Source organism: Archocentrus centrarchus, chromosome 24 (genome assembly GCF_007364275.1).
Source record: "Archocentrus centrarchus isolate MPI-CPG fArcCen1 chromosome 24, fArcCen1, whole genome shotgun sequence".
NCBI lineage: Eukaryota > Metazoa > Chordata > Actinopteri > Cichliformes > Cichlidae > Archocentrus > Archocentrus centrarchus.
Window position 1 is genome coordinate 16,371,882 of NC_044369.1, and position 14,384 is coordinate 16,386,265.

At 40.9% G+C, this 14,384-nt stretch overlaps 1 protein-coding gene across 1 annotated transcript; it reads right to left on the bottom strand.

The window, feature by feature from the left end:
- Positions 1-98: 98 nt before the first annotated feature.
- On the bottom strand, positions 99-14,364 carry LOC115774689 (cGMP-dependent protein kinase 2). Its single transcript, XM_075074352.1, is given in 23 exon segments — positions 99-573; positions 1,555-1,630; positions 1,889-1,951; positions 3,140-3,256; positions 3,511-3,674; positions 3,832-3,973; positions 4,159-4,248; positions 4,344-4,469; positions 4,471-4,478; positions 6,176-6,287; positions 6,383-6,424; positions 6,565-6,612; positions 6,818-6,883; positions 7,513-7,601; positions 7,727-7,804; positions 7,984-8,047; positions 8,216-8,321; positions 9,158-9,271; positions 9,437-9,603; positions 9,694-9,820; positions 9,938-10,000; positions 12,125-12,214; positions 14,034-14,364. Coding segments are annotated over 23 exon segments (2,049 nt in total). The 5' UTR covers positions 14,044-14,364; the 3' UTR covers positions 99-486.
- Positions 14,365-14,384: the final 20 nt, after the last annotated feature.

The following is a 14,384-nucleotide window of genomic DNA, read 5'->3' on the forward strand; positions in this document are numbered from 1 at the left end:
TTATTTCCAGGTTTAATAAAAGCATTTTTTGTTGTTTGTTGTTTTTTTGTACAAGTGGCACCATATGGCACAAACTCTCAGCTAAGCTCAGGTATGGGTGTTTTTATTGAAATCAGTAAAAAGTGTTATATACACAATGTTATTGGCACTTCTTTACCAGACACCAAATCGTCTTGAACTGTATTTGGAAACAGAACGTCCTAACATGTTCTCTTAACACCTCTACATATTTTTGGCCCTTAGCCACCTTGATGTTTTAGAATAACAAAAGAGGAACTTTGGTACATGCCTGAAGCACATGATTCCCTACAGTTTCACTCTAATAATCAAATCTTCTTCTTTTATTTTTTTGTTTTGTTTTCCAATAGGAAGCTCTTCCTACCCTCATAAGTCATTAGCCCTGTTTTGGCCCCAGCTCAGGCCACCTAGAATTACCCTACATGGATAACTCTTCTTGCCATTGATCTTTTAACACAGACATCAAAATCAGAAGTCACGGTCCCAGCCAGAGAACTCCTCTTCTGCCTTCGTCTGATCATGAGGGAAGCGATCAAAGTTGATGTAGCAGGGACCCTGAAGGAAGATGAAATGTTACTGAAGCTCATAAAACAGCCTGTCTCTTAATCTATGTCAAATCAGATCTGAAATGCACTAAATTTTGCCAAAGTTTGAACATTTTCCTTGCTTGAATTAGTACATCTCTCTAAACAGCACCCACACAGTCCCAGTGAAGGAAAAAAAAAAACATAGTTTGGGAGTTTAAAACCTCTTATAAAGGAAGATTTACCTTTGAATGCTGCATCTATTAACAAATCTTTCCCACATTCTCACTCACTAAAATATAGTGATGCACTTTTGATGCGTAATGCTAATATAATCAGTCTGCAGAAGTTAAACAGAATTACAGCACAGATGTGGAAGCACTATAGAAACGTGGCGTTTCTGTGCTGTTTTTCCAGTGTTACCAACCACTCAGAGCTCTTTGAGCTATGAGCCATATTTACCAACTATATATCCATACAGTGCTTTATTCTCTATACTTCATCTACCTTGCAAACATGGACGGTTAAGATTCACCCATTAATCTAACATGCACATCTTTGGGAGGATGCTGGAGTACCCGCACAGACACAGGGAGAACATGCAACCATTCTTTACGCTAAATAAATAATGTCCAGGGTGGAAAACAGTGGCACACAGGGTGAGTAGGAGGTTGATACCAACCATTAATGGAAACAGAAAAAGTGCATGTATGGGGTGGTTCATGATGAAGAAGAAGAGCAAGAAACTCGAGCAACTCAGGGGGTGTAATAACTGCTGAGTTTTTCAGGTTCTATGTGAAATCCAAAAACACTGATTTTGTGGCGTGTTGAGAGGTTTTGTTAACGTAGCTTGAAAACACAGTGAGTTTTGCGTGTCAAAAAAAAATTGCCCCAGGAGCTGTGAAAAACTGTAATATTTGTTCCACATATCCTCCCGCCCGCGGTCCTTCTTTTGTTTTGCCTTTTTTACACGTCTCACTTCTCTTGTAAGAGTAACACTGGTGTGACTTGCCTTGCGGATAAGTCTTGCTGTGGGAGCCTCAAGCTGACCCACACGCAGCTTGTGCCAGTTCATGCTGCTGAACCACCTGAAGGTACAAAAAAAAAAAAAAGGTGGGAGATTATGCTATTATTATGCTGTTATTCTTGTAATAAGGTTAAAAAGGCTCAATCAGCAATCTAGGAACATAATACACTCAAAACTTATAGGTGAACAAAAATGCTTTTATTAAATTCACCAGCTTTCAAAGATTATTCATGTTTATCACTGCATGGTAGTAAATGTATGAAATTACACCGTATAGGCAGTAGGGGATGACCAAAACAGGAGTGTGTTGCCATGTTACCTGTGATGCCGGACTTCTTTGATCCCGTTTTTGGTGTTTCCTAACCTCTGACCGGGCCGAGGTCTGCAAACATGACAAAAGAAGACAGACAGAAGAGTCAAAAAATGTTTTGTTTTTTACAAGCGTTCACTTTTCGATACATAAATGCAGATGCATCTTATAATGGAATGCTTTGCTTTGCAGGCATTTTTGACATTTTTCATAATTCAGTGCTGTGCTCTGAGACACTGACATTTTCAAACAGCTACACAGACTCACCCACCAGTTTGTTTGTTTGTTTTTTAGGTACACCTGTTCAACAATGCAGTTCTAATCTGCCCATCATATGGCAGCAGCCCACTGCATTTAGGCATGTACACATGGTCAAGATGACCTTCTGAAGTTCAAACTGAGCATGAGAATGGGGAAGAAAGGTGATTTAAGTGACGTTAAATGTTGCGTGGTTGTTGGTGCCAGATGGGCTGGTCTTCGTAAATTGCTGGTGTACTGGGATTTTCCCACACATCCATCTCTAGAGTTTACAGAGAATGTCCAAAAAAGAGAAAGTTATCCAGTGAGCGTCAGTTCTCTGGGAGAAAATGCCCTGTTGATGCCAGAGGTCAGGGGAGAATGGCCAGACTACTTCAAGCTCATAGGAAGGAAACAGTAACTTGAATAACCACTCATTACAACCAAGGTATGCAGAAGAGCATCTCAATGTACAAGACGTTGAACCTTGAAGCAGATGAGCTACAGCAGTAGAAGACCTCAGGAAAATGAGGCATGGGTCCTGCCTTGTGTCAACAGTTCAGGCTGGTGGTGGTGCAGTGGTGGGCGAGGTGGGACAGGGCGGGGCACAGTGGGGGGTATTTTCTTTGGGCCTCTTAGTATTAATTTGTCATTTAAACACCCTACCTGAGTATTGCTGCTGACCATGTCCACGCCTGTATGACCACAGCGTACCCATCTTCTGATGGCTGCCACGTCACCAAGCTCAAATCTGTACTTAAATGGCCTTCACAGCCACCAGATCTCACTCCAATTGAGCACCTTTGGGGTGTGGTGGAATAGGAGCTTTACATTATAGATGTGCAGCTGCCTAATCTGCAGCAAGTCTGTGAAACCTATCATACCAATATGGAGCAAAATCTCTGAGGACTGTTTCCAGCAGCTTGTTGAATCTATTCCACAAAAAAATTAAGGCAGTTCTGAAGGAAAAAGGGAGTCCAATCCAATACTCACCGTGCTCTCAGTAGTCTCAAATGTTCTTACCTGCACAGTTTACTGATGATGGACTTTGCTGCTTCACTCAGGTAAGGTGGATACTTGAGGACTCCGTCCAGAATTTTGGCATAAATCTTCTGAGGCTCTGAGCTTGAAAAAGGAGGGCTGAGCATTTGAAAATAGGAAAAAAAGTTGTGTTAATGAATCTTTTTTTTAAATTAAATGATATTAAAATACACTCAAAAGTCAACCAGTCACTTGTTGTTCAGAAACCTGAATCTGCAAAAGCCCAAGATGCTGAGCTCTGCAAATGCCAGCCATACAGTGCTGCTGCCATCTGCTGGTCAACATTACGGCTATTTTTTATGTCTGTCATAAAAGAACGATATGAACCATACAATTATTAGTATTAGTATTACCTTCCCACCAGTAGTTCAAAGATCAGGATGCCAAGAGACCAAAAGTCAACTGCAAAGTCATGTCCCTGGTTCTTGATGATTTCTGGAGCCATGTACTCAGGAGTGCCAACAAAGGAGTAGGTTTTCTCACCACGCACCAGCTCCTTTGCAAAACCAAAGTCAACCTGCACACAGACAGACACCCACACACAACTGACATGTAAGTTATACACACCCCCTGATGACAAAGTCTTCATTAACTGAAACTCATATAAAAACAAGTTTGTGTGCTACATTACGGACTTCTTTGTGACTTTTGTATTTTTACAGTTGAAGACCCACCAGTTTGACGTAGCCCTTCACATCCAGCATCAGGTTCTCAGGCTTTAGGTCTCTGTACATGATGTTCTTCTTGTGAAGGTAGGTATAGGCCTCCACCACGCAGGCAGTGCAGAACACAGCGACAGGCTCATCAAACCGTCCTCTAACATTCATAAAGATACAACAGGTTGGACAACTGCTGCTCTCAAAATACACACATTTATGTATTTTAACTTGTGAAGGTTCATCAATAGTAGCAGAATATGTTTTACAATCAATAACTGTGTGACAGATTCCAGCAAAACCCATCTAAGCATAGTGTCATGTTACTGAGACTTTTCTTCTTACACTTCTTTGAGTTTGGTCCAGATTTCCCCGCCACCGCAGAACTCCATGACCATATAGATGTATCGTGTGTCTTTGAAAGCTGCATGAAGTCTAGAAACAGTGAGAGTGGGACACATTTTCAAGTTCTCTGTGTTCATCTGATGTCTTTAAAAGACTGAGGTCCGTGTATCTTTGATAGCAGATACCTGACAATGAATTCACACTGCACAGCTTTAAGGATCTTCTTCTCAAACAGCATGTGCTCTTCCTGTCTCTTGGCAACAATGTGCTTCTTGCTGACTCGCTTCACGGCATAATATTTCCCATGAGTGTGTGGTCATCTTAGAATAGCAAAAACAGTCATCAGTGGGAAACTCCTCGTGTTAAATGTTTCTACAACCCCGGCTCCAAAAAAGTCAGGACACTGTGTGAAATGTGTGTGGGACTATGCCAACTTTTTAAAGATGCACTGCTGCCATCAAATTTGAAAAGAGTGATTTTTTTTCTCAAAATCGTACATTTCTCACTTTAAACATTTGATGTTTTTTTTTATGTTCCATTGTGAATAAAATATGGGTTCTGGATTCTGTTTTTATTTACATTTTACACAGCGCCCCAGCTTTTTTGCAATTTTGGTTGTAGATTTACTGTTCACAGAGCTTTGCTGGCTAATTTAAACCACTATGAGCCAAGTAACCACGACTCAGTGCTCCATTTGAGGGGCTAGATGACCCCCCCACCCCCACCCCACCCCACTCACTCTGATGCAACAGCAACTAAAATGAAGGGTTAGGGCTAAGCACAAGTTAGGTGAATAACAAATTATAATTTTTCTGACTGTGGCAGTAATTACCTTTAATGGTTCACAGACTACCAGATACATCGCATCGCTGTATTTATAGCAGGCTGGCATAACCCAGCCACTTTGACATGTCAGTACAGGAGAAACATGGCTATAATTATTATGTCCTTTTTCCCTTTTAGATAGGCCAGAACTCTGGTGTTGTGCATAGTGGCTGAATGTTGTGGTCCCTGAGTTTTGGATCCTGGGTTTTGAGTTTTTGTCAAGTTAACATGCTTCTTTGCAACCTTGTTTGTATTAATTATTCTTTAATACCGCCATTGTGGCCTTGTATATTCGTTCATCTATCATATTTACTATTGGTCCTTGCCCTAGTTAGTGTTTAGTTTACTCCCTGTGTTTTTGAAATTTAGAGAGCTTGCCTGTTGTTTGTGGCACTTTAGCTTATTCCTTATTGAGTTTGAGTTCTTGTTAGTTTTGGTTTCTGTTGATGTGCAGGTGGTTTCTAGTTAATTCCCTTTTGTGTTTCTAGATGTCGCAGTCTCATCTGCTTTCCTCCTTTGTCTTTCCACGTTCCCTTAGCAGAGTCCTTCTGTTCTCGCTTTTGTCAATTGAACTTGTTTCCTGCTCAGTTTTTTCCTGTTTATTGTGGTACCTGTTTTCTGTGATTGGTGTTGTGTTTACATCCCTTGTGCTTATGAGTCCTTTGCCTGACCTTTATTGATTATAGTTTTGTTAGTTCCAGTCTGTTCCTTCAGCCTTGCCTCCATGTTCCCTTTCTGTCTCAGTCAAGTTTGCATGTGTCAGTCTGTTACCCGTTACTTGTACTTTGCATCTAATTTGATTTCCTCTGTCCTGACCTCTCTCCTTGTTATCTTGTGTTTCCCTTAGCTCCTTGTTGCGTCCTCCCTCATACACAGTGCTGTGTTCTGCTCCAGTTCCTAGTCTAACTCATAATTCCAGTCCTCAGCATTAAAGCTGTATTTTCTGTTCACGTTCTGATGCCTAAATCCAGCGTTCTGGGTCCAAAACCTGCCTGTTTTCACTGCACTTTATGACAGGAATGGTTGTGACACATGGGACCAATACACCTGTGTTTACACTGCTATGATGTGGAAAAAAAAAAACCTACATAACACAGTAAGGTTTTACCTCTGCAGTTTTTACCTTTTGGATAAACGGTAAGAAGAGCAAACTCATTTGTATTTTTAAACCCCAACAACATGCACAACTGACCAGCTCCACGCGGCCAAATCCTCCGACTCCAAGAGTGACAGGATCTCCTTGATAGCGACCCTCCTGATATAAGACTGGAACCAGATCCTTCAACCTCAGGCTTGAGCTAGGGCTGAGAAAGAGGGGTGGATTTTCTTTTTATTTGATTTGTTTTTACTAATAACTGCTTAAGGAGCTCATATGTGTGACTGTGTGACCTCCACTCACCTCAATTTTTCTGGAGCCGTTGCCTCTTGCATCACTTTGGAGCTGGAAGAGAAAATAAATTAGATAGGATATGAGCAGGAAACTAACCGGGGCAGTCTATTTCACCTCCACATCACACTCTCAGTAAGGTGGAGGAAAATAATTGTGGTCATGTGATCAATACTGCTTTTTGCAGTACATACTCATCAAATAGTTCCAGGTGTTCTACAGGAATCGTCTCTTCAAATACCCTAAAACAAATAGGCCACTGTTAGTCAATGTGTGCAAGTGGGAAAATACAGCAGACAGCAAACACACTGTAAGGCGACAATGACCAAGAGCAACTGAAGGATTGTTCTCTCCAGGAGCAGCAGCTGTCTCTGCAGAGCCTGAGTGAACAGGAATATCACCTTCAGTTTTGGTTATAGTCTAAACTGAATGTTGGGTCAGACTCACTCTTTGTCAATGGAGAAGCAGGTAACAGGGCCATCAGCAGTGCAGGTAGCAGTCCTCAAAGCCTCGCTGCAAGACAAAAAGCATTGCACAATTTCATTTTCAAGTCTGTATGTTGTTAGGGCACATATAATCTTTGTGGAAATGTATTTATTATAGCTGCTGAAAGAGAGCCTCGAGGAGAAACTCAAAATGAATAACATATATTACTCAATACTAATATGCAGATTAAAAAAACAGTTTTAATAAAAATGTGAGGAAAGACATTAGTGCATTATGTTGACAAAAAGACAAAAATTGCAAAGCTGCTACTTGTCCTGCAAATTAGAGGCAAACAGCACAAGCAGGATGATATTTGATATTTATTAAAAAATCCAGTATCCTCCTCGTATAATCAAAACAGTGTCTGTTATTCCACCGGAGGATCGCACACCCTGTTTCTGTATTCACGCACCTCTACTGACACCCACAGCAATAAATTTGCTTCACTGGCTCATTTGCATTTCAACAGAACTGTGCAATTTAGGAGAAATATTGTGTTTCTGCCGAATGGCACCGCAGAGTTCGCATTCAGAGGAAAATCTGCAGAATTTGCAAACAAAAACTGTCAGAGCAGCTGAGGAAGAAGCGAGGAGCAGAGCATGTTGAACGAGGCTCTCACAAATGTCCTCGGGCATGTGCTGTGTTTCCATGGTTACCGTATGAGGGCCTGTTCCCCGAAATGCTCCCCTTTTCCCATCCTGCGAATCTGCTTCTGATGACCATTCACGTTCTTAGTCACCAACACCTGAAGGGGAAACACACGCACACAGGAGTTTGTGAAATAGACGGGATATAAACACTGGGTATAATTGGCCGGGGGCAGCAGATCTTTGACAGTCTTTGTCAAAGATGCATTAAAGGCATTGTTACCTCTCCTTTGAGGATGATGTAGAATGCATTTCCTTCTGTTCCCTCTCGAACTATAATGTCTTTGTCCTGGTACTTCACCTGGAAAAGAGAAAAATTATGAAAACAAGGACCTCAGGGGTTGATTCCATATGTTCGTATAAAATTATTACTTGTTTGGCTTAAAAATATAGTTTCAGGTTCATTTCAGGAACTAAAAAAAAAACCATCCTTGTGTTCAGCTCTAGTGGAAGTAGAAAAAAAGACATCAAGATACACACCTCCTCCATGGAGTCGATGATTTTGGACAACTGGACATCATTCAGGTCCTTCAGAGTATGGGCCCTGTAACAGCAAGTGCACATTTAAGAGAAAAATAAGAAATAAGGGGATCACTTGTTCCATCAGTGCAGGAAAAAGTACTGAGATAGAGTTACATAAAGAATCCATAGGGTCATGACTACAAAGATCTGAAAACAGATCAAGTTTGTAGACAGATATCCAGAAACTCACGTCTTCAGGAAGCCCATGAGCTGTTCCCGTTTCTTCTTGGACTTGTTTGTCATGATGGTTCTGTAGGTCTGTCGCTCCATGTACCAGAGATGCACCGGTGTCTTTGCTGCAATATGAGTGTATGACAATAGAAATTCATTTTAAAAATGAGCACTGGATTAAGTGAACGTTGAAGCATACTTTACAAATAAGACATATTTTAACTCTTAAATTGGTTAAATTACAGCTGCAACAAAAACTGAGTGAATCTTTCAGAATTACAGGGGTTTGATTTGATTGAAAAATCATAAACGCAGTTCACATGCTGAAGATATTCCCTTAAGGCATGAAATACATAAGACCATAGCCAGATGCACTTTGTCACCATCGCAGAACATGTATGACAAAGAGGATGAGATAAGCTTGCTGCAGATGGGAGCAGAGTTTGCCTTCTAACATGTGGATAGCAATGGAAAAGGACCTGCTTGAATACAGAACATACACTGCTTTTCTAAACTGACCCAAGGAGCTTTGTTACAAACCTACAGTGACTGAAATTATTTTTTTTTTAACTTTTGTCATGTTTTACATTCCCTTATCCAGAAAGCTGCTGCTAAGAGTATATGACAAGCAGCAACATCAGGTGTTGGGTAGTTCAGGTGTAATTCATTGTCCCCTCAATGACTGTAAGATGTCCAAATACCAAAGCAAACCATGATATTTCCTCCACCGTGCTCTACAGTCGGGTTGAGGTTTTTGTGTTAACCTGCAGGGCATTTTTTCCTCCAAAGCAGTGCTTTGCATTTTTGCCAGAAAGTTCTCATCTGTACACAAAATATATATGGCCATATATCGTCATGTCACCAGATAAATTAAACAATAACTTGATCTTATATCTGTACAGTTAAGAACAAAATCTGCATAACCCTCCAGGAGGCATCATTAAAGAGTATACAGGCTGACCTTTGACTGTTGCTGTCCTTTTGCAGTTGTACAGAATGGCCAGCTCTCCAAAAACATCACCACTATTTAGAGTTCGGAGGTTGCGGCCAGACTGGCTGACAAAGAGCTCGCCCGCTATAAAGAGAGGGAAAAATCCTTTTTTTTAATATTAAAGTTTGTTTGTTTATGAAATTAAGCTATTCTAAAGAGAGGTTAATCACTCGGTTTTAAAAACAGTCCACATACACATGTAGCAATAGCAGACAAAAGACAGACATCCACACTCAGGTGTGTTCCCACCTGCCACTATGTACATGCTGTCTCCTTCAGAACCTTCCTTGATGACTTCATCCCCCGGTTTGAAGTTAGATACCTTTAAGAGCTCCACCATCATGGCTATTTGCTCATCATCTAGCCGGCTCAGGAAGTCATTCTTCTGGATAGCTTTGATAATCAGACTCGTCTCACTGTTGATAGAAGGTCAAAGAAGTAGAGCTTCCAAGCAACATGCAAAACACTGTGTAGTATGGAAGTTGTGGGAAGGTTCTGATACCAACCTGCCAGTTTTCTTGACCCTAGCCCCCTTAATCTCCAGGTTCTCCGGGATTGGCTCTGAAGCTATGACAGCTGCACGGCTCTTCCTGACCTCAGGTTCAATCTCATTACTGGTCTGAGAGGGAAAATCTGTAACAAAAAAATAAATGGAGGGTTACAGATCACCATCGGAGATCCCGTGAATCATGTGTTTAAGGAGTTGTGTGTGCGAGTCCCTGTTCCTTGTGCCCTTGCAGGGCTGCTTACCCAGATCATGATACTGACTCTGCAGTTCTTGCAGAAGTTTTTCTTTCTCGATGAGTCGCTGTTCTGTGGATGCAAAAGCAAAAAACTCATATTCAGTGTGCAAAATACATTACATGTGATGATTTATGTGTACGATTTTGGAATATGCTCCCTTTATTCTTCTAAAGACCAACCAGTACTCATATTTTGATGCAGAAACAGACTGATTTTTTGGCATATTTCTTTTTAACCGTAATGAAATAGAGCACTCCCTGACATTAAGTTATTAAAGAAATGTGTTTCTGATTATAGACTGAAGTCATTTGCAGCTTACAATTTAAAGGTAAATTTTTGAGTAGCTTTTTAGTGGATGAGCTACAGACAATATATACAAATTACTTAAATTTACATTCACAAACTGTATGTTAAAGATGGATGTAGCCTCTGAAAAGTGAAGCCAATGCTTCAGTCAATTCTTTCTAATGGCCACCAGGTGGCATCTCCTCTGAGTGCAAAACTATGAATAATCCTAGAATGACCCTAGTTCTCTCTCAATTTATGACTTCACTACATGCTTTCCTGCTGAGTTTATTGTCTGAATTACTGGTTTCGAGTCAATGTTCATTTTGTAAATTAGGGTTACATTCAAAGAAATCCAATAACACAAAGCATGCTTTGGACATCGCCCCAAAAATGTTCAAGTCCACAAACCAATGAGTGATTATGTGGCGGCTATATCTGTTTTTCATATACAGTGCATGCTAATAACTGATCTCTACCCATGATCCCAGAAAGAAGGTTTACATTTCTGCTTGATGCATCCCGTGTTCACATTTTACACTCATCAACCCCTTAATTAGGTGCTTTATTAGTACCATGCTCGACCCCCTTTCACCTTCAGGACTGCCTTAATTTTTAATGGCATGAATTCAACAAGATGCTTGAAACATTCCTCACAGATTTTGGTTCATATTGATATAAGAGAATCACACAGTTGTAGCATATTTGTCACTTGCTCATCCATGATATGAATTTCCCGTTCCACCACATTCCAGTGGTGCTCTTCTGGATTGTGATCTGGTGAGTGTGGAGGCCTTTGAGTACAATGAACTCACTGCAATGTTAAAAAAAACAGTATGAGATGATTTGAGCTTTGTGGCATGGTGTGTTAACCTGCTGGAAGCAACCATGAGAAGCTGGATGGAGATAGTCAGCAACAATACTCAAGTAGGCTGTGGTTGCATCAGAAATGAAGACTCATCAGACAAGGTAACCTATTTCCAATCTTCTCTTGTCCAATTTTGGTGCGTACATGCAAATTCCTATTCTTAGCTGCTATGGCCCAAGATTCAATGTGCTGTGCGTTCAGTGATGCTCTTGGTTGTAAAGAGTTTTTTGAGTTACTGTTGCCTTCATGACAGCTCAATGCAGTCTGGCCATTCTCCTCTGACCTGTGGCATCAAAAAGGCATTTTCAGCCCAGAGAATTCCCTCTCACTGGATACTTTCTCTTTTTGAGACTGTTCTCTGTAAACCGGAAAATCCCTGAAGATCATCAGTTTCCGAAATATTTGGAGCAGCCTGTCTGGCACCATCAACCATGCTACATTCAAAGTCATTTAAATCACGTTTCTTCCCCATTCTGATGCTCGGTTCGAACTTCAACAGTTCATCTTGACAATGTCTACATGCCTAAATGCACTGAGTTCCTGCCATATGACTGGCTGATTAGATATTTGCTTTAATGAGCAGTTTACCTAATAAATTGGCTGGTGAGTGTACACTCATCCACAGTTGCCACACATCCATGTCAGTCTATGCAACAGCAGTTCAGAACAATACCAAGAGAGCATTTCTCCTCAGTTGCAGCTCATTCATTCCAGCCATCATAGCAGACCCTCTGAGGTAAGAAAGAAAACACTCCACTCACTAATGATTAAAAGATATAAATCAGCACAAGAATAGCCATTACCAGCATAAGCTACCATAGTCTGAACAGACACATTACACAGCAAATGTCCTGTGCAGGCCTCATTCATGTGCTGGTTCTCTAAATCTGCACTCAGTCATCAGAGCTTTGAGAGCTCCAGCTTTTAATTCATTTATTTATATAGTGCCAAACCACACTAATAGTCCTCTTAAGGCACTTTATATTGCAAGGTAAAGACCCTACATTATTTAAAGTTTACACAGTTATTATTGTACTCACCTAGGTCCTTATTTTGCCTCTGCAGCTCCTTGTTGATCAGACATTGCTTTTCTAGCTGCTGCTTCAGCTCCTCTATTTGCTTCTCCATAGCTACAAAAGCAAACAAGATTTAAAAGAATTAAGATTTATGGGAGGACCTGATATAACAGGAAAGAGGAACTGCATAAATTATGCATCTGAACACAAGACATAAAATGTAGCCCCCAGTTGTTGTGATATTTGTGGGAACCTCCAGACACAAAGCCTAAAGGTGGTATTTAAACTGTAAACTGTGCTGAAGCCTTTTTCTCAAAGCACTGAAACCCCACTTTCGCTGCCAGAGCACAGCACGAGCCCCGCTGAATAATGCAGACTAATGATGGACAGTCAACAGGGTGCTTTCTGAATGCTTGTCACACCCTGCCGGCATTTCCTTGAAGATCTATTACAGTTTCTGTGACTGATTATGACACAAAACCTGTCAAAGCAGAATAAAAAACCCTTTAAATGTTTTTTGTTTGTTTTTTGCAAACTGTGTGTGTGTGTGCTTATCTGCATTTTATTCCACATTTTCTGCTTGTGTGTTGTTGCGCTAATGTAAGACATCAAAAACCTCCGTGACTATGTAACATATTAAGTGACTCATTAGCACTGCTGCATGAGATTAACAAGGAGGTTACCGCAGGCCAGGTTTAATATCACTCTTAACTGAGGTCACCTGGTTAGAGAAGCTCTGCATACAAGGTTTCTTTTCCTGTTTTGATAGGTTTAAACACTCTAATCAATACAAACACTGGGCCATTGGATATCTGACCAATTTACTAAATACACAGTTAACCCCCGAGCTGGACAAACTGTTTGGCTGTGATCGTGGCACACATCACGTGACCCCAGGTTACTGCTGCCTCACCCTGAACATTGGACGGACCTGAGATTAAACTAAATCATAAAGTCACTAGTAATACACCAGCAGATTGTGAGGGGGGGAAATATAAACAGCTCCTGTCCTGCAAAAAGATTGTTTCTGGACATATTGTGACACGGAGTTGGATGGACAGCCTGGGCAATTAAAAAAAAACAAAACTTAAAGAATTCACAGCAACCGGAATTAGATTTTTTTTTTTTTTTTTTCCCCAGAGATTCCAGTACAGGAAGCAGTTTAATGGTCATTTAAAGTTTTACAGAGATCATAAACAGATGCTCCTACATGCTGCAGCTTACTTGAAATCAAATTTGCCTCAGGGGTGGTTTGTTAACCTGTCACCAAGACAGAGCCGTGCACAAAAACTATTCCAAGGACCTTGTAGCCTGTTGAGAAAGGTAGTCTGAGGAGACTGAGATGATAACCTTTAGTGCCTGCAGGTTGACACTAATGAGGGAAATCGCCCTCAGTTATTCTTCAGCCTGGGGCAGCTGAAAGGTGCATACACTTCTGCTTTTGTATATTTTGCTGTTCTATTGGATCATTTTTGTTATTTGTGTTACAAAAAAACCCCTCAAAAAACAGGAATTTGTGTCTGCTTTTCAGCCGCACCAGCACAAACATGATGCCAACTACCATTATACTGATACAGCCAGCACTACAGTTCACTTCATACTGCTTCATTATTAATTGATGGCCATGTGGTAACTACAGCTGAAGTCTCACAGGATGCACTGTAATAGAAATCTGGAAGGAAGTCGTGCATTTTGTCTTTAACAGGCATCTTTTCTTAGATACGATGTTTGTTGGCACACACGCGAAATAGATCTACAATGTTAATCACTGTAGTAAATCCAGAAGACTTCACTGAAGACTGCACTGAAGCTGATCTGTACTTTAAACACAGTGATAATATATTTATGGAACTGATAATGTTTGTCTACCTATCCTATGACTCTGAGACACTCTCATGTAATCTGTGGACGAACAAACTGAAGTCACACTCACCTGCAGGCATTGTGTGATCAGCAGACAGGATGAGTGAATGTCCAGCCTATAAAGTCCGCATGGATCACAAGAGCCAAACAATGCCCCCGAGCTGCTCCCGATATCCACTTTCCGCTGCAGAGAAATATTGGCTTTGTATGCAGTTTCTCTGACCTGCTTGACCCCCAGATGATCTAAAGACTGGACACACCTGAGCACACACACCACATGCAGCCTCTATATCATTACTCCTTCTTCTACTTTTCCTGCTGCTGCACACTTTCTCCGCTCACATTTCCCCGTCTACAGCTTTACTATTTTTACTTCTCACCAGCACACTCTCTCTCTCACTCTTTCCTCTTTCCGTCTCTT